The 20938-nt window shown below is 50.5% G+C and overlaps 1 protein-coding gene across 1 annotated transcript in view; it reads left to right on the forward strand.

Moving 5' to 3' along the window:
• RPS6KA6 (ribosomal protein S6 kinase A6) overlaps positions 1-14605 on the forward strand; it is a 127388-nt gene extending 112783 nt beyond the window's left edge. Inside the window, exons 20-22 of the mRNA XM_068249264.1 lie at positions 4408-4525; positions 9030-9170; positions 13660-14605. Of these exons, the coding sequence (XP_068105365.1) occupies positions 4408-4525; positions 9030-9170; positions 13660-13785 (385 nt within the window). The 3' untranslated portion in view covers positions 13786-14605. The remainder of the gene's footprint in view (positions 1-4407; positions 4526-9029; positions 9171-13659) is intronic.
• Positions 14606-20938: the final 6333 nt, after the last annotated feature.

Below are 20938 nucleotides of genomic sequence, written 5' to 3' on the forward strand. Positions count from 1 at the left end.
ACAGGGGAAAGATACATTGATTTATTACAGAGACTGTGATAGTAGAAAGTGCTGCAGTAAGCCAGAACACATTAGAATAGCTTTTGGAACTTGTAGGATGATAAAAAACAGGATGCAATTTTTGTTACGGAGTCTCTTTAAGTCCTTGTGTCACCTAAACTTGGCCTGAAAGGATAAGCGAGGTGACAAAATTCATCTTTACTTACCTGGAGCTTCTTCCAGCCCCTCGAAGTCAAATGTGTCCCCCGCCGCAGCTCCAGTCTTCTGCCCGGTCCTGCTGACAACCTCTGAAGTGTCGCTGATGGGTCGGCTTCTGCGCATGCGCCCACATCATCAGGGTAGTGCTGCGCAGGCGCATAAGTACCAGAAGTACGCTATATTCTGGCGTATAAAACTACTTTTTAACCCTTGAAAATCTTCTGAAAAGTCTGGGGTGGTCTTATACGCCGGGTGATAGACGATGCTGATACGGGATATGTGTACACGACATGCTGATGATTAATTACCGGGTGCTGGAGATGCGACGGTCGCTGCATATGCTGGAGGGAGCTCACCGCTCATGCTGCAAGATCTGGGACGCCCAGTGTATGGAAGAAAGAGACACGCTGTGCCCATAAAACACGCCTCCTCCACCCGTCTGCCCCGCCCTATCCTGGTACTGACTCTCAGATCTCGCTGCTGAGGACTGTAGTGAAACGGCGCAGGCGCACATGTGCGAGAACTGCGAGGCGGAGAAGGAGGTAAATAGGATACAAGGGCGGGGCCAGAAGGGTGAAAGAGGCGTGTTTTATGGGCAGAGCACAATCTATTCTTCCATACTGCTCTGATAAAAACGATCAGATCTCCCGAAAAAAATCAAAAACTTTTTTTTCATTCGACTGAAAAATCCAATCGGATTTCCTGTTTTCTTCGATTTGAATCGATCTGGAATGCCAGATATTTTTCTTCAATCTATCTAAAGATTGTATGGTGTGTGTTGGATTGTCAATTTATTCATATACACACCCTAGCAATTTTGTCAGTTTCCAATCATTTTTATCATAATTGGGGAAAAATTTAACGTGTGTGGTACATTGATCTCATTTTTTAAATGTTACAATCAGTCAGAAAAATTGATTGCAATTCTTAAATTTAACAGATATTTTAAAAATTGCATGGTGTGTGGCCGCCTTTAGGGCAGTGTTGCCAACCGTCAGTAAATTTACTGACAGTCAGTAAAAAACGAATCTGGGCTGTCAGTAAAGTCCATGAAAAAATTTGTGGTGTCAGTAAAAAAAAACCCTCTCTCTTTCGCAGAAGATCCCAGCACTTACTGCTTATCAGTTCATGTATCACTCTGGAATGTACACTGCTCTAGCTAAAGGTGGCCATACATCTGTAGACGTGGCGGCCGTTCAACCATCAGATAAGACAATTATTGATATTATAAAAATCAGTGCCATCAAGAGCATGCCTAGTTGACAATCAAACCATTTTCGGGCCGAAATCGGTTGCATGCATCGATTGCATGTATCAATCGGACATGCTGGAAAATCTCAGGTTGGAATGCTCGATAAAGTGTGCAGCGGCAAGGGTTGCAAAAATTGAGAAAAAATGTGACGGAAACCCCTGGTAGCATCCCCCAAATGTAAATATATCAAAGTGTGTGTCCCCCCCCCCCCCCCCCCCCCCAGATGCCGTGCATTATAATGGCCCATACTCACGAGGGACTTTTGTCGCGCGCGTGTTGCGGCGACAGGTCGCCCGTGAGTATGGGCCGTCGCACGCGCGCGCACCCCGAACTGTCGCCCGTCGCTCATGTCGCCATGCGATTGAAAGTTTCAATCGCATGGCGACAGTCGCCGCCGCACCTCCCCCGCAACTGTCGCTAGTCCGCGTGAGTACGCGGACTAGCGACAGCAACCTCCATTGTGGTAAATGGAGCTTCCGGCGGGGGGAGGAGGAACGTCGGCGACAGCTTCCGTCTCGCCGCTGGTCCCTCTTCCGCGTGTGTACGCGGAGGGACCTGGCGAGGAGCTGTCGCCGGCCTGTCGCTAGCACGCTCACGTGTGCTGGCGACAGGCAACATTTGCAGCCCGTGAGTACGGGCCATTACTTCACCTGTCCGGTGTCCGCCACTGCACTCTTCTTCCTCATTTGCGCCCCACGTGGTTGCCGGTGTATTGCACGTGGGGCGCATGTGTGATATCTTTCATTTAATTTCAATAATATTAGATGTCAGTAAAAAAAGTGTTCTGTCAGTAATTTTTTTGTGCTTTGTCAGTAAAAATGTATTTCCAAGGTTGGCAACACTGCTTTAGGGAGAGGGAGAGTTGACCAATCCAACCAGTCAATGGTCTATATACTGTTATATACTGGGTACCACATACAGTACAGCACCAGTATCTGTTCATACACAGCACCAGTATATGAGTTTTTTTAAAAAAAAATTTTGGGGGTTGTGCACTGGAAGAGGGGTAGTCTTATACACGAGTATATCCCAAACTCTGTATTTTAAGTGGAAAAGTTGGGGGGTCGTCTTATACACCCTGTTGTCTTATACGCCGGAATATACAGTACCAAAAATGTTTATTCACAATGCTGTAATGCATTGTGACCACCAGAGGGAGCAGTCATCCAGAACATCGTACAGCTACATGGCAAGAAAGGCTAGATATACCCAGAAAGCTGCAGGCTTATTTAAAGGGAACGTGCAGGGATTGGAGACGAACACGTTGTATCCAGCGCAGGACATTTGGGCGCAGCATAGACTGTAATAGGAGTTACGGGTATAGCGGCACACAGTGAGTAACTTCAGTGCCGTCAGAAGACGTAGCTGAAGTTACTTTTAAAACACTGTAATTCAGCCGCCAGCAACAGCTGGAAGCCAAATTTCATCATTCCCCACCATCCACGTGGACCTGGAGGGGGAATAGCAATTAACGCCGCCGGGACTTGTGCAGCAGCAGGGTGAGCCGTATATCGGCTGTATCCTGCGTCCAAGTCTCCCGGCAGCGATTTCATACATACTCATTGGAGATGTGATTGTAAGATGAGTGATGTCATCAGGAAAAGTGTTTTAAGGCCAGTATAACTGAGGCATGTTAATATGGTGGAGGAGAACATTGTTTTGCAGTCGTATGTTTTCTTCACAGCTAGGCTCACGCTAGTGTTACACCATCAGGAGCGGGGAGACATATCAACATTTCCTCGTGCTCCACCCCCAGCAATAGTGCAGTGTCCGTTTTTTACATGATAATTTCCGTGGTTCGTCTTTTTGAGGGTTTAAAGGATACCCGAAGTGACATGTGACATGAGATAGACATGTGTATGTACAGTGCCTAGAACACAAATACCTATGCTGTGTTCCTTTTTGCTTTCTCTGCCTGAAAGAGTTAAATATCAGGTATGTAAGTGGCTGACTCAGACAGGAAGTGACTACAGTGTGACCCTCACTGATAAGATTTTCCCCTTTTTATCTCTTTCTTGCTCTCAGAAGCTATTTTCTGCTAGGAAAGTGTTTTATAGTTGGAATTTCTTATCAGTGAGGATTACACTGTAGTGTCACTTCCTGTCTGAGTCAGGACTGAGTCAGCCACTTACATACCTGATATTTAACTCTTTCAGGCAGAGAAAGAAAAAAAGGAACACAGCCTACCGGTAGTTATGTGTGCTAGACACTGTACATACCCATGTCTATCTCATCATGTCACATGTCAGTTTGGGTATCCTTTAAAGAAAGGTGGAACAATAGCCCTCGCAATTGCAGGGGAGCTTTGGGGGTCCCCACCTCCTCCCACCATGCAGAGTAGCACAGGGAACTTTATAATTACCTGCTTCTAGCTCTGCCGATCTCCACACATCACAGCAGCAGCACTCTCTGCTTCCCTTGGTGAGCTCCTGATCATGTGACTTGCTCCAGTCATGTGATGGGGAGCTGGCGAATGGCAGCAGAGAGAGTGTGCACTGATAGACAGAAGAGACCCTCTGTGATGATGGCAGCTTCCATGTACCTGTCACTTTAGTTCCCCTCAAGCAACACCTACAAGTTATTTATGTCCGCAGTATGGAGAGGAGCAGTTGGGCCTTGTCTCTGTCCTGGCGTTAGCAGGAACGCCTCTCTCATCACCACATCTTGTATCCGCACAGATGTTGGTCAGCCCCTGAGAAATCCCCCATGAGGCGATAGATTAGTCCTAAGCTGGTCAGGTCTGTCATATATTCACTGCCTACCATAAGTGACAGCAACATAGGAAGAAGTAATTTATCGTGCTTTTTACTCCACACTTCATTGTACTGTACTTCTTATGTTTTTAAATTTAACATTTTTGTGTGTGTGTGATAGTTGTTCTTAAACTTATCTTGTTACAGAACTTCACACCATTTTTCAGTTGCAAAACATTTTCCGCTTTCCTTTTGTGATTTAAGGTACACGCCATTTGCTAACGGCCCCAACGACACGCCGGAAGAGATCTTACTGCGGATAGGAAGCGGGAATTTTTCCTTGAGTGGCGGCAACTGGGACACTGTGTCAGATGCAGCAAAGGTGGGTGGAGCTCATTTTCCAGAAAGTTGACAGATGGCCTTCAAAATAATCCCTTTAAGGGACACTTAAACCTTAACCTCCCTGGCGGTAAGCCTGACACAGTGTCGAGCTAGCCGCCGCAGGGGATCGCATGGCCCCGGGAGGATTTTTTAAAAATAAAAACTGTTCAGTATTCTTCAGCTAGCACTTGGCTAGCTACCTATGCCCCCTCAAGTGCCTCCACTCCCCCCCTGATCCCCGCCGCAATACACACCCCCCAGGGATCCCTCGATGGCACAGCCTCCCAATCAGCTCCAGGCTTCGCTATGGGGAGGATCGGGACTCCGCATGACGTCATGTCCAATCGTCGCCATGGCGACAGTGAAGCTGCGGCTCTTGCGGGATCCCGGATGGGTGAGTGTTGCCGGCGGCGATCGGGGGGAGCAGATAGGTGCCGGGGGACTTGAGGGCCACAGGTAGCTAGCCTAGTGCTAGCTACGAAGGTAAAAACAACGTTTATTCTAAAAATCCCTCTCGCGGTCGCAGCCTCATAAACTGTGTACCGCCAGGCAGGTTAAAAAAAAAAAAAGAAATTTCCTTGGAGCTTCTTGCATCCCCCTGCATGCTGTGCCCACCCCGTCCTGCCAAGACCCTCCGGCCAGCAGCAGCAGCAGCGACCCCTTTAAAGCTGGCCAGTCGGAGGCTACTGCACATGGGTGGTCATGAGCTGCATGCACACTGATCAGAGTCCCCTTGTCTGGATTGATCTGTGCATGCGCAGTAGCGATATTTTCCCACACTGCACAAGCGCAGAACACTGCCATGCACAGCCACATAATTAGGAGACGTGTGGCGGTCCAGCTTGCAGTGGGTTGCTGCTGCTCGTTGGGGGGTCTGGAAGGACAGTGCAGGGACAGGATGACTGCAAGGAGATGCAAGCCCCAGGTAAGTTCAGTTTTTTTTTATAATTTGAGGCTTAAAGTGAACCAGAGACGAAGCACCCTTGTGTATTTTACCATAGAAATCAGTGGGAACATTAGAGAAAACATTTACCATGCTCTCTGTTCCATCCTCACTGCTAAAAGTGTCTGTTATCTAGCTGAGATAAGAATCCCGGACTGAGCATTGATTCTGGCTTTGCTATAATGACTCAGCTATAATGATTCCTGAGCAAAGCCAGCAGGGGGCAGGCTTGGACTTGAAGACAGCAAAGAACACAGTCTCAGCTATAATTATTCTGTAGCAAAGCCAGACCGACTGCTTAGTCGGGATTCTTATCTTAGAGGTGATAACAGGCAAATTAAACAGAGAACAATGTAACAAAGAGCAGATTAGGTGTTTACTGTCATGTTCCCACTGATTTATAAGGTAAAATACATGAGGTTGCTTCATCTCTGGTTCTCTTTAAGTATCCCTTAAAGGGATCATTTTAGATTTCCTTTAACCTCCTTGGGACAGGATGGTTCTGGCCCCAGAGCCATCCTTTTTCTGTTTTAGCCTATGATTGGTTCACAGTAATCATGGGGTCAGAAGCCAATGATACGGAATATGGAGCTCTGCTGTCACTGTGACAGCAGAGCAGATGGGCTGCTATGTGCAGCAAGTTTGTAGTGAGCCTGGGCGTGAAATGTGCGCAGTAAGCCTGTGTGGTATGTTTGCAGTGATCCTGTGTGCACAGTGAGCCTGGGTGTGACGTGCGTAGAGCCTGTGTGTGTGTGTGCAGTGGGCCTGTGTGTGTGCAGTGGGCCTGTGTGTGTGCAGTGGGCCTGTGTGTGTGCTGTGTGTGTGCAGTGGGCCTGTGTGTGTGCAGTGGGCCTGTGTGTGTGCAGTGGGCCTGTGTGTGTGCAGTGGGCCTGTGTGTGTGCTGTGTGTGTGCAGTGGGCCTGTGTGTGTGCAGTGGGCCTGTGTGTGTGCAGTGGGCCTGTGTGTGTGTACAGTGGGCCTGTGTGTGTGTGTGCAGTGGGCCTGTGTGTGTGCAGTGGGCCTGTGTGTGTGCAATGGGCCTGTGTGTGTGCTGTGTGTGTGCAGTGGGCCTGTGTGTGTGCAGTGGGCCTGTGTGTGTGCAGTGGGCCTGTGTGTGTGCAGTGGGCCTGTGTGTGTGCTGTGTGTGTGCAGTGGGCCTGTGTGTGTGCAGTGGGCCTGTGTGTGTGTACAGTGGGCCTGTGTGTGTGTGCAGTGGGCCTGTGTGTGTGCAGTGGGCCTGTGTGTGTGCAGTGGGCCTGTGTGTGTGCAGTGGGCCTGTGTGCGTGCTGTGTGTGTGCAGTGGGCCTGTGTGTGTGCAGTGGGCCTGTGTGTGTGTGCAGTGGGCCTGTGTGTGTGTGCAGTGGGCCTGTGTGTGTGTGCAGTGGGCCTGTGTGTGTGTGTGCAGTGGGCCTGTGTGTGTGTGTGCGCCGTGGGCCTGTGTGTGTGTGCGCGCACAGTGGGCCTGTGTGTGTGTGCGCAGTGGGCCTGTGTGTGTGTGCGCAGTGGGCCTGTGTGTGTGTGCGCAGTGGGCCTGTGTGTGTGTGCGCAGTGGGCCTGTGTGTGTGTGTGCAGTGGGCCTGTGTGTGTGTGTGCAGTGGGCCTGTGTGTGTGTGTGCAGTGGGCCTGTGTGTGTGCGCAGTGGGCCTGTGTGTGTGTGCGCAGTGGGCCTGTGTGTGTGTGTGCAGTGGGCCTGTGTGTGTGCGCAGTGGGCCTGTGTGTGTGTGCAGTGGGCCTGTGTGTGCGCAGTGGGCCTGTGTGTGTGTGCGCGCAGTGGGCCTGTGTGTGTGTGCAGTGGGCCTGTGTGTGTGTGCGCGCAGTGGGCCTGTGTGTGTGCGCGCAGTGGGCCTGTGTGTGTGCGCGCCGTGGGCCTGTGTGTGTGCGCGCCGTGGGCCTGTGTGTGTGCGCGCAGAGGGCGTGTGTGTGTGTGTGTGTACAGTGGGCCTGTGTGTGTGTGCGCGCAGTGGGCCTGTGTGTGTGTGCGCGCGCAGTGGGCCTGTGTGTGTGCGCGCCGTGGGCCTGTGTGTGTGTGCGCGCACAGTGGGCCTGTGTGTGTGCGCGCCGTGGGCCTGTGTGTGTGCGCGCCGTGGGCCTGTGTGTGTGCGCAGAGGGTGTGTGTGTGTGCAGAGGGTGTGTGTGTGTGTGTGTGTGTGTGTGTGTGTGTGTGTGTGTGTGTGTGTGTGTGTGTGTGTGCAGTGGGCCTGTGTGTGTGCAGTGGGCCTGTGTGTGTGCTGTGTGTGTGCAGTGGGCCTGTGTGTGTGCAGTGGGCCTGTGTGTGTGCAGTGGGCCTGTGTGTGTGTACAGTGGGCCTGTGTGTGTGTGCAGTGGGCCTGTGTGTGTGCAGTGGGCCTGTGTGTGTGCAGTGGGCCTGTGTGCGTGCTGTGTGTGTGCAGTGGGCCTGTGTGTGTGCAGTGGGCCTGTGTGTGTGCAGTGGGCCTGTGTGTGTGTACAGTGGGCCTGTGTGTGTGTGCAGTGGGCCTGTGTGTGTGTGTGCAGTGGGCCTGTGTGTGTGTGCGCGCACAGTGGGCCTGTGTGTGTGTGCGCGCACAGTGGGCCTGTGTGTGTGTGCGCAGTGGGCCTGTGTGTGTGTGCGCAGTGGGCCTGTGTGTGTGTGTGCGCAGTGGGCCTGTGTGTGTGTGTGCAGTGGGCCTGTGTGTGTGTGTGCAGTGGGCCTGTGTGTGTGTGTGCAGTGGGCCTGTGTGTGTGCGCAGTGGGCCTGTGTGTGTGTGTGCAGTGGGCCTGTGTGTGTGCGCAGTGGGCCTGTGTGTGTGTGCAGTGGGCCTGTGTGTGCGCAGTGGGCCTGTGTGTGTGTGCGCGCAGTGGGCCTGTGTGTGTGTGCAGTGGGCCTGTGTGTGTGTGCGCGCCGTGGGCCTGTGTGTGTGTGCGCGCCGTGGGCCTGTGTGTGTGCGCGCCGTGGGCCTGTGTGTGTGCGCGCCGTGGGCCTGTGTGTGTGCGCGCAGAGGGCGTGTGTGTGTGTGTGTGTGTACAGTGGGCCTGTGTGTGTGTGCGCGCAGTGGGCCTGTGTGTGTGTGCGCGCGCAGTGGGCCTGTGTGTGTGCGCGCCGTGGGCCTGTGTGTGTGTGCGCGCACAGTGGGCCTGTGTGTGTGCGCGCCGTGGGCCTGTGTGTGTGCGCGCCGTGGGCCTGTGTGTGTGCGCAGAGGGTGTGTGTGTGTGCAGAGGGTGTGTGTGTGTGTGTGTGTGTGTGTGTGTGTGTGTGTGTGTGTGTGTGTGTGTGTGTGTGCGCGCGCGCGCGCAGTGGGCCTTTGTGTGTGTGCAGTGGGCCTTTGTGTGTGTGCACTGGGTGTAACATTTGTGCAGTGGACCTGTGTGTGCAGCATGTGCACAGTAACTCTGTTTGCTCAGTGAGCCTGTGTGACGTGCACAGTGAGTGTGCGGTGCGTGTGCAGTGAGCCTGTGTGTGTGATTTGTGTGCAGTGTGTGCACAATGGCCTGTGTGTGAGTGCAGGAGAGGTGCACTGCCTTGCTGTGTGAAGGAGACGGGCGTGTGTAAAGTAAGCCAGGGATAGTGAGATGCTTTATAATGACGGCAGTGATGTCCCCCCAGGATCTGTTATCGCACATGCTGCACGTGGACCCCCATCAGCGATACACAGCCGAGAAGGTGTTGAAACATTCTTGGATCGCGTGTAGAGACCAGCTCCCCCTCTTCCAGCTCAACAGGCAGGACGCCCCCCACCTGGTCAAGGTAACACATCCGATAGCCTCACTGAATGTTTTATAAAGATGACCTGTAATGAAGCAGAAAATACTGTATAAGGATTGGAACTGAGCCCAATAATTGTATTTATACATTTACAGCAGGTCCATAAATATTTGGACAGAGGCAACTTTTTTTCTGATTTTGGTTCTGTAAATCAAACAACTCGGATGCAGTTGAAGTGCAGACTTTCAGCTTCACTGGGACGAACAAAACAATTGCATAAAAATGTGAGGCAACTAAAGCATTTTTTTCACAATCCCTTTATCCTAGAATGTACCAGACTGTATATTTTGATACTCGTAATATTGTAGCAATTTCTTGGATTTTTTTTTCTGTTTTTGCAGCTTAAAGTGAACCTCCGGACTAAAAATTTTCTCAGCAGAAGTGAAAGGTTTTGGTGTTTCTTTAACAGTTTCACAGCATCAGAACTTTGTTTTTCTTACCAAAGCATCATTATTTGCTGCATTTTTACCTAAGCTCCACCCATCAAAGAAAAAAACCTGATACTGTGCAGAGCATGATGGGATTTCCTATGTTGTTATGCACGTTGCCTAGCAACTGGGAGAGGTGCTCAGGGCACAGGACAGTTGGAACTGTGTCTCATGCTCCCTGTCACCTCCTTTCAACCAAAAAGATGGCTGCCATCATGAAATCAAACATTTGCCTGTTCTTTTAAAACAGGATGGGTAAGAGAATATATTACCTATCTATTTTAATTAACATAACTAATGTAACTTAATGACAGTATGTTTGTTCAGGCTGAAGTTCCTCTTTAAGGGTGGCTTCTTTCACCTGCGTAGCTCATTTGACCGCATGTTGTCTCTGTTCACAGCAAAATCTTCCTCATGCAAGCGCCACACCTCAAATCAACTCCAGACCTTTTATCTGCTTAACTGATAATGGCATAACGATGGACTTGCCCACACCTGCCCATAAAATACCCTTTGTGTCTGTTGTGTAATCACTTAAGAGCCCCTGAAATGAAAGGATTGTGTTAAAATTGTTTTAGTTGCCTCACATTTCTATGCAGTTGTTTTGTTCACCCCACTGAATTAAAGTTGAAAGTCCGCACTTTAACTGCATCTGAGTTGTTTGATTTAAAATTTATGGTGGTCATGTACAGAACCAAAAAGCTGTCTCTGTCCAAATATTTATGGACCTAACTGCTTGAGCTTTGCCTGCCTCCACTACTGTGGATGACTCGGTTACTTGCATGGGATTTATGTTCTGCTTTTTAAAGGAGTTATCAGGCAAAAAAAAAAGTTTCACTTACCTGGGGCTTCTACCAGCCCCATGCAGCCATCCTGTACCCTCGTAGTCACTCACTGCTGCTCCAGTCCCCCGCTGCCAGCTAGTTTTGCTTCTACCAGCCCCATGCAGCCATCCTGTGCCCTCCTAGTCACTCACTGCTGCTCCAGTCCCCCACTGGCAGCTAGTTCTGCTTCTACCAGCCCCATGCAGCCATCCTGTGCCCTCCTAGTCACTCACTGCTGCTCCAGTCCCCCGCTGGCAGCTAGTTCTGCTTCTACCAGCCCCATGCAGCCATCCTGTGCCCTCGTAGTCACTCACTGGTGCTCCAGTCCCCGCCACCAGCTAGTTCTGCTTCTACCAGCCCCATGCAGCCATCCTGTGCCCTCGTAGTCACTCACTGCTGCTCCAGTCCCCCGCTGCCAGCTAGTTCTGCTTCTACCTGCCCCATGCAGCCATCCTGTACCCTCGTAGTCACTCACTGCTGCTCCGGTCCCCCGCTGCCAGCTAGTTTTGCTTCTACCAGCCCCATGCAGCCATCCTGTGCCCTCCTAGTCACTCACTGCTGCTCCAGTCCCCCGCTGCCAGCTAGTTCTGCTTCTACCAGCCCCATGCAGCCATCCTGTGCCCTCCTAGTCACTCACTGCTGCTCCAGTCCCCCGCTGCCAGCTAGTTCTGCTTCTACCAGCCCCATGCAGCCATCCTGTACCCTCGTAGTCACTCACTGCTGCTCCGGTCCCCCTCCGCCAGCTAGTTTTAGTTTTTGCCGACCCATTGCGTACATTTTTACACATTCCTGCTGGTGCAGGAACATTAACACATACATTTTTTTTTGCGTTAGTAGTTCAATGCGTAATTGCCCGCCGACCTCGTGTCGGCAAAAACGACACAAGCTGCCAGCGGGGGACCAGAGCAGCAGTGAGTGACTAGGAGGGCACAGGATGGCTGCATGGGGCTGGTAGAAGCCCCAGGTAAGTGAAACTCATGTTTTTTTCCTGATAACTCCTTTAAAGGATACCAGAGCCCAAATGAGTCTGCCCCTCCAATCCTCCTAAATGCCCTCCGGCACCCTCTTCCTGGTCGGCCATCATTGTGCCTGCAATGCCCCAGCTGCACGCTTCCTACAGCACGCGACTGCAGGCGGAATCGCTCTGGTCATGCACATGATGTCACTGACGTCCTGCACAGAGAACTTCCGGACGTTATCACGCGCTTTAGGGCGTGCAGCTAGGCCAGCGCAGTGATGCCCGACCAGGAAGAGGGTGCCGGAGGGCATTTAAGAGGATCGGAGGTGCAGATTGGAGAACGGGGGGAGCGGTGAGCATCAGAACAGCTCACCATACATGCCTGCTCCCCGTTTCGCATACTCATTTGGACTCTCGTATCCTTTAAGCTTTTGAGCAGTGATTGGGTCAGATGGTTGTGTGCTCCTTATTTTAGTCCAATATAGACATTTTTTTGTATGTTTTAAATGTATGTAATGAAAGGATTATATTTTTACTAAAACCAGTATAGATATGTAATTTTTTTATAGATTTCCTGTTAAAACATTTTATGTGACGTGTCAGTGTTAGATCATGTGACTTTGTGTCGGCTTTACCAATGGTCATTTCAGACATGGTGAATTCTGCTAGATGGTGTCTTACAGAACAGAGAAACAAAAGTTTGCTTTCTTAAAACAGAAAGAATTTGCGATAATTCAGGTTGGAGTGAGCTCGAGATGTCTCCCAGTGCATTACTGCTGAATATATGCAAATTAACCATTCTACCCTTAGAAGCTAAACACACCTCCAGAACCGCTGGAATGCAATGATGTGTCAGCTTGTTAATATGTACAGAGCCATAATAATCCAACATGCATACAGACTGTTTCAGATTGTTTGATCCTCATCAGTGCATGGCATGGATTAATTTGGCTCTATGGAGTAGGGCTTGTAAATCCGAGAGGCACAGACTAACCAGCAAGCTCATGGTGACCCAGAACTCATTGGAGTGTGTAAGGGACTACAATGGGCTCTGTACATATTAACAAGCTGACACATCATTGCATTCCAGCGGTTCTGGAGGTGTGTTTAGCTTCTAAGGGTACAATGGTTAATTTGCATATATTCAGCAGTGATGCATTGGGAGACATCTCAAGCTCACTCCAACCTGAATTATCGCAAATTCTTTCTGTTTTAAGAAAGCAAACTTTTGTTTTTCTTAACAACTTAGTAAGGGGGCTTTTAGGACCATTGTAGTCCCTTACACACTCCAATGAGTTCTGGGTCACCATGAGCTTGCTGGTTAGTCTGTGCCTTACAGAACAGAGCATGGCAATAATAATATCCTCTCTCTCTATATACCTCCCCTTCCCCCCCTCCCCTCTCTTTCTCTGCCCTTTTTCCCTCTTTATACCCTCCTTTTTATATTTCCCCCTCTCTGCCTCTTCTCTCTATTTCTTGCTCTCTCTCTCTCTGCTCCAATCTCTCTCTTCTCCTTTTCTCTGCCTCCCTTTCCCTTTCTCGAACTCTTTTTACCCCTCTTTCTGGCTCTTTTCTCTGTTCTCCCCTTCTCTGCCCCCCCCCCCTTGTCCCCTTCCCCTTTTCTCCCTCACTCTGACCCCCTTTTCTCTACCCCCATCTCTCTCCCTCTCTCTCTCTGCTCCCCTTTCCCTCTTCTCCCTTTCTCTGCCCCCCCCCCCTCATTCTCTCCCTTTCTCTGCCCTCCCTTCCCCTTCTCTCCCTCTTCTTGCCCCTCCCCCCTCATTCTCTCCCTTCCATCCCCTCTCTCTCCCTTTCTCTGTCCTCCCTTCTCTTTCTTTCCTTCTCTCTGACCCCCGTTCCCTCCCTTTCTATGCACCACTTGCCCACATCCATCCCTCTCCCTGCCCCCCCCCCCCCCCCCCCCAACACACACACACAAACAAACCTTCTCTTTTGCTTTTCCATTTTTATTTGCCCTTCTCTTCCTCTCCCTCCATCCCCCACCACAACCACATTGCACCTTCTCTCTGTATCTCCTCTATCTCTTTCCCTCTCTTCTTTTTGACCCTGTTCTATTTCTCTTCCTGGTTTACCTTCCCCTCTTTCTGCCCTCTCTTCCCTTTCTCTCTCCCTTCTTTGCCTCTCCCCCTATCTCACCTTCTCTCTGTTTTTCCCTCCCCTTGTCCTTCTCTCTCACCCTTTCTATTTCCCTCTCTCTTCCGCTCCCCTGCACATACTCTTTCCCTTTCCGATCCTTGCAGGGTGCGATGGCTGCCACATACTCTGCACTAAATCACAAGACATTTCAGCCGGTACTGGAACCTGTCGCAGCCTCCAATCTGGCTCAACGCCGCAGTATGAAAAAGCAAACTTCTACGGACTTGTAGGAGGGGACTGCGCCTTTGCTGAATACTGGGGACGCCTGTCCGCGGCGTATCAAGACTCTGGAGTTTCTACATTACTTGAATATCTCGGACACATCTCTTATGGAATTCACAGTCCGTGAGCTTCATACTTTCGTTCCTCATCTGGGTTATTTTCTTGTCGTTCGTTTTAAATATCAGGGTACTGGTATCACCGGCTTCCTTCACCGCAAACGCCTCCAGTCCTCATTGCGGAGGGGTCCACATTACGCTGTAGATTCCGCTGGGTTTCCTCATTGCCTTTGGTCTGACAGCAAGAGGAACATTCCTCGGTGTGGCCGAACGTTCCAAATACCGAAGCAGGTTCCAACCTCACGAAACATGAGCGTTCTTGAGCACGGTACGAACTCGTCTTCTCACCACCGCTGTGTACGTCTTGTGGCTGCGCTAGTTCTTTAGAAACGCAAAAGGTTTAAGGGAATGGCCCGAAAGCAAAGCCTGTCGTCTGTCATCCAACCCTGCCTTTTTATTTTCGAACAAACACGCTGTACAGACCTGCGCTGCCTATCCTGGTGTCAACTCCCGCGCCTCGCCGCCCGTGCCTGCCGCCATCACGATGGGAGACCGCGAGGACCCCGGATTACTTCATCTTGGGTTGAGCTGTATATAATCCTGTTTTATTAAGTTTGTATCTATTGTACACATGGATTCGATATCTTTATTTTATTTTTTATTTTTCTTTCTTTTATTTTCATGGTACCATTGACTAATTTTTACCCAGTAGGTCAAATTTATATTTTTGTAGAACTGATCATTTGAAAACCAAAATATCAAATTTGAATTCTTGGCTCACGGGGATGGGGGCTTGGGGAGGAGGGTGGTACTAGGTCTTGGGGGGGTGGGAACGAGGGTGGAGTTTAGTAGCCAAATTTTATTTGTGGCTAAAGGAAAAAAAAAAAGCTGAAAAATGCAAAAATATCTTCACACATTCTTGTGCACCGTGTAGGAGGCGTCGTGTTGGTCTATAGTAGAGTCGAGTTGTTTGTGGACGTTCGGAGGGACTCCGGGTCTTAGTTTCGTGTAATTCTGTGGAATAGTTTAATTTTGTCTGGAGAAGAAAAAATCTGTAACAAACGTCGTAGCTGAGGGTTTTAGGTTCTGGCGGGAAGAGCATGGAGGAATTCCAATCAAAATGCAACCCATGTCTATCAGAGTGGAGCACAAGGCTGTGCGGTTAGAGATGGACCATTTTCCAATTTCCCTCAGCTTGTCTGTTTATTCTTTTGTTGCTGCAGAGATTTCTGAGTAGTGTGTGTGATCCCCCCCCCCCCCATTGATGCACCCACGCCCTCTCCATGCACCCATCCATACACTGGCCCTTGCCAACGTATAGATTCCGAATACTCTCAGCTTGGACTACTTATGGCTGTAATGTTCGCATTACAAAGTTATTCAGTGAATTGGTGCAAGAGCGTCACATCTGTGCGAAGTATGCTTTCCTGGCAATGATGGTTTCAGCTGATCACACGTGATGCCATTTAATCCTGCTGACTCAAAACAATTAGAAGAAAAATCTGCCAGATGTATGATTTTTTGGAGGGAATGGTACAAAATCGATTAAAACGCAACATAACTCACTTTTTTTTAATTGTTTTTTATTTTGCTCCACCCCTCTCCATAGTATGGTACAGTCTGCTCCCCCCTTCGGGTAGTACAGGATATGCTGCTCCTCCTCCACCACCCTTCTTCACAGTACATGCTGTCCCTGCTGGTGAGGCCCGCAGTGCACTCATCACTCATACCCCGCACTATCCCAGCTGGTGAGGCAGTGCCCCCATCACTGATACCCTGCACTGTTCCAGCGGGTGAGGCCCGCAGTGCCCCCATCACTGATACCCTGCACTGTCCCAGCGGGTGAGGCAGTGCCCCCATCACTGATACCCTGCACTGTCCCAGCGGGTGAGGCCCGCAGTGCATCCCTCACTGATACCTCGCACTGTCCCAGCGGGTGAGGCAGTGCCCCCATAGCCGGTTGTGGACTGCGGCTGTTCCAGACTCTGCAGCGTCATGTCGTGTTTGCCGGTAGAAATCTGTGTCTCCATATTTGTTGTTTAAATATACTTGAAAGTTTTCTCAAGGGCTGTTTATTGGAACGTCGTATGTAGGAAATTCTGTGACCTCCAGTATTGATGTGTGTGTGTAGGGCGCCAAAATGCTTCTTCCATACCCAGTGCATCATCCCTCATCGCCCCATCATCCTTCTCACCGACCATTGTCAGTCATCCCTCACCACCCATTGTCCGTCATCCCTCTCACCGCCCATTGTCGGTCATCCCTCACCGCCCATTGTCGGTCATCCCTCACCGCCCATTGTCAGTCATCCCTCGCCGCCCATTGTCGGTCATCCCTCTCACTGCCCATTGTCAGTCATCCCTCTCACCGCCCATTGTCCGTCATCCCTCTCACCGCCCATTGTCCGTCATCCCTCTCACCGCCCATTGTCCGTCATCCCTCTCACCACCCGTTGTCCGTCATTCCTCTCACTGACCATTGTCCGTCATCCCTCTCACCGCCCATTGTCCGTCATCCCTCTCACCTCCCATTGTCCGTCATCCCTCTCACCGCCCGTTGTCAGTCATCCCTCTCACCTCCCATTGTCCGTCATCCCTCTCACCGACCATTGTCCATCATCCCTCTCACCGACCATTGTCCGTCATCCCTCTCACTGACCATTGTCCGTCATCCCTCTCACTGACCATTGTCCATCATCCTTCTCACCGCCCATTGTCCGTCATCCCTCTCACCGCCCGTTGTCCGTCATTCCTCTCACTGACCATTGTCCGTCATCCCTCTCACCGCACATTGTCCGTCATCCCTCTCACCGCCCATTGTCCTTCATCCCTCTCACCGCCCGTTGTCCGTCATCCCTCTCACCACCCATTGTCCGTCATCCCTCTCACCGCCCGTTGTCCGTCATCCCTCTCACCGCTCGTTGTCCGTCATCCCTCTCACCGCCCGTTGTCCGTCATCCCTCTCACCGCCCATTGTCCGTCATAATCCCTCTCACCGACCATTGTCCGTCATAATCCCTCTCACCGACCATTGTCCATCATCCCTCTCACCGCCCATTGTCCGTCATCCCTCTCACCGCCCATTGTCCGTCATCCCTCTCACCGACCATTGTCCGTCATCCCTCTCACCTCCCATTGTCCTTCATCCCTCTCACCGCCCATTGTCCTTCATCCCTCTCACCGCCCATTGTCCTTCATCCCTCTCACCGCCCATTGTCCGTCATCCCTCTCACCGCCCGTTGTCCTTCATCCCTCTCACCGCCCATTGTCCTTCATCCCTCTCACCGCCCATTGTCCGTCATCCCACCATTGCTGTGCAGCACAGAGCTTGCTTTGTGGCATTAAACATTTAAAGTGCATCTTCAGGCAAAGGAAAAACAAAATGTTTCCCTCTGTACAGAAGAACCCGGGACAAAATGTAACAAAAAACCCCAGAACCTGAGCGCATTGTCACCATATAGGCGTGAAGCAAAACGGACAGGGATGACTGGACTGTGCCCGGCGGGTTTCCTATTTGCCAGGCTTTGGACAGAGAGCAGGCTGAGAACTTGTCAGTAATGCTAGTTATATCTAGAACTCATGGAGAAGCAGGTGATTTGTTTGATCAGCTGATAGATTTGCAGAGCTCTGATTTGCTGTGATCACATCCTGCTTCAGCACATGATCTCATGACCAGCCAATCAGAGACTTACATATCTGTCACCTGACCAAACTGATCACATGCTTCACCATCAGTTCTTATAGACATTACTATCACTACTTGTCAAGGTTGCCTGGGGGCATTAGTAAATTATACACTTTGCTTTGCCAAACAGTACAAAGTAGTACGAAATAAGACAGGAAATTTTTCAATTTTTTTTGTAGCTTATGGATGAATTAAATGACATAATAAAAACTAAAAAGGATGAAAGAGGGAAAAGCAACAGTTGAACATCTTGCATTGCACCTGATATACGGTGGAGGCAACTACTTTATCATTTATATTATATTATTAATTATATTAAATACCTAAGTTATATTGTATCATTTAAAAGAGGGCGGGCTTCTCTTTCTATGGTTGGGGTGGTTGTCTGCTGAAGGGAATTGAGCACATTGTTTCCCCCTTAGCCAAAATATGGAAAATTGTCTACGGGAATATCGGCCTCCAAAATGGCTCTAAATGTGACAAAAGTGGTGAATATGTGCAGAGGCAGGAGGCTACTGTCCTATGGAGAGGGGAGGGGAGGCAGGAGGCTGCATGTACTGTCCTATGGAGAGGGGAGGCTGCATGTACTGTCCTATGGAGAGGAGAGGCAGGAGGCTACTGTCCTATGGAGAGGGGAGGGGAGGCAGGAGGCTGCATGTACTGTCCTATGGAGAGGGGAGGCTGCATGTACTGTCCTATGGAGAGGAGAGGCAGGAGGCTGCATGTACTGCCCTATGGAGAGGGGAGGAGAGGCAGGAGGCTGCATGTACTGTCCTATGGAGAGGGGAGGGGAGGCAGGAGGCTGCATGTACTGTCCTATGGAGAGGGGAGGCTGCATGTACTGTCCTATGGAGAGGAGAGGCAGGAGGCTGCATGTACTGCCCTATGGAGAGGGGAGGAGAGGCAGGAGGCTGCATGTACTGTCCTATAGAGAGGAGAGGCAGGAGGGTGCATGTACTGTCCTATGGAGAGGAGAGGCAGGAGGCTGCATGTACTGTCCTATGGAGAGGGGAGGAGAGGCAGGAGGTTGCATGTACTGTCCTATGGAGAGGGGAGGAGAGGCAGGAGGCTGCATGTACTGTCCTGAGGAGAGGCAGGAGGCTGCATGTACTGTCCTATGGAGAGGAGAGGCAGGAGGCTGCATGTACTGTCCTATGGAGAGGGGAGGGGAGGCTGCATGTACTGTCCTATGGAAAGGAGAGGCAGGAGGCTGCATGTACTGTCCTATGGAGAGGGTAGAGGAGGCAGGAGGCTGGATGTACTGTCCTATGGAGAGGGGTGGAGAGACAGGAGGCTGGATGTACTGTCCTATGGAGAGGGAAGGCAGGAGGCTGCATGTACTGTCCTATGGAGAGGGGAGGAGAGGCAGGAGGCTGCATATACTGTCCTATGGAGAGGGGAGGCAGGAGGCTGCATGTACTGTCCTATGGAGAGGGGAGGAGAGGCAGGAGGCTGCATGTACTGTCCTATGGAGAGGAGAGGGGAGGCAGGAGGCTGCATGTACTGTCCTATGGAGAGGAGAGGCAGGAGGCTGCATGTACTGTCCTATGGAGAGGAGAGGGGAGGCAGGAGGCTGCATGTACTGTCCTATGGAGAGGAGAGGCAGGAGACTGCATGTACTGTCCTATGGAGAGGAGAGGCAGGAGGCTGCATGTACTGTCCTATGGAGAGGGGAGGAGAGGCAGGAGGCTGCATGTACTGTCCTATGGAGAGGGGAGGAGAGGCAGGAGGCTGCATGTACTGTCCTATGGAGAGAGGATGAGAGGCAGGAGGCTGCATGTACTGTCCTATAGAGAGGAGAGGCAGGAGGGTGCATGTACTGTCCTATGGAGAGGAGAGGCAGGAGGCTGCATGTACTGTCCTATGGAGAGGGGAGGAGAGGCAGGAGGTTGCATGTACTGTCCTATGGAGAGGGGAGGAGAGGCAGGAGGCTGCATGTACTGTCCTGAGGAGAGGCAGGAGGCTGCATGTACTGTCCTATGGAGAGGGGAGGAGAGGCAGGAGGCTGCATGTACTGTCCTATGCAGAGAGGAGGTATTTATTTTCCTGTCGGCCTTTTTGTGCTCGAATTACAAGGCCAAACCGCAAAGTGCTGATTATATATCTTTACAAAAAGAATCCTTTCCTTCTTACTGCTTCAAAGCTGAAATAAGACTTAGAAGTAAGGACTGTGTTTCGCGACCAACTTTATAGCAGAGACTTGTAGCAGCTACAGTATATGTCTGTACAGCTACACGCAAGTGCTGGGGTGACATAGTTATTAACGGCTGTATTAGGGGACATTAGCGGAGCTGGAGATTTGTAGCAGAGACTTGTAGCAGTTACAGTCCATGCCTGTACAGCTACAAGCTGCTGCTGGGTGACATAGTTATTAGCGGCTGTATTGGGAGACATTAGCAGAGCTGGAGATTTGTAGCAGAGACATGTAGAAGTTACAATACATGTTTTTACAGCTACAAGCTACTGCTGGGTGACATAGTTATTAGCAGCTGTATTGGGAGACATTAGCAGAGCTGGAGATTTGTAGCAGAGATTTGTAGCAGCTACAGTACATGTCTGTACAGCTATAAGCTGCTGCTGGGTGACACAGTTATTAGCGGCTGTATTGGGTGACATTAGCGGAGCTAGAGATTTGTAGCAGAGATTTATAGCCGCTACAATACATGTCTGTACAGCTACAAGCTGCTGCTGGGTGAAATAGTTATTAGCAGCTGTATTGGGGGACATTAGCGGAGCTGGAGATTTGTAGCAGCTACAGTACATGTCTGTACAGCTACATGCCGCTGCTGGGGTAACAATTATTAATGACTGTATTAGGGGACATTAGCGGAACTGGAGATTTGTAGCAGTTACAATGCGTCTGTACAGCTACAAGCTGCTGCTGTGGTGACATAATTATTAGCGGCTTATTGGGATACATTAGCGGAGCTGGAGATTTGTAGCAGAGACTTGTAGCCACTACAATAAATGTCTGTACAACTACAAGCCGCTGCAGGGGTGACACAGTTATTAGCGGCTGTATTGGGGGACATTAGCAGAGCTGGAGATTTGTAGCCACTACAATACATGTCTGTACAACTACAAGCCGCTGCAGGGGTGACACAGTTATTAGCGGCTGTATTGGGGGACATTAGCAGGCCTGGAGATTTGTAGCCACTACAATACATGTCTGTACAACTACAAGCCGCTGCAGGGGTGACACAGTTATTAGCGGCTGTATTGGGGGACATTAGCAGGCCTGGAGATTTGTAGCCACTACAATACATGTCTGTACAACTACAAGCCGCTGCTGGGGTAACATAGTTATTAGCGGCTGTATTGGGTGACATTAGCAGAGCTGGAGAATTGTAGCAGAGACTTGTAGCCACTACAATACATGTCTGTACAACTACAAGCCGCTGCAGGGGTGACACAGTTATTA

Source organism: Hyperolius riggenbachi, chromosome 8 (assembly GCF_040937935.1).
Source record: "Hyperolius riggenbachi isolate aHypRig1 chromosome 8, aHypRig1.pri, whole genome shotgun sequence".
NCBI lineage: Eukaryota > Metazoa > Chordata > Amphibia > Anura > Hyperoliidae > Hyperolius > Hyperolius riggenbachi.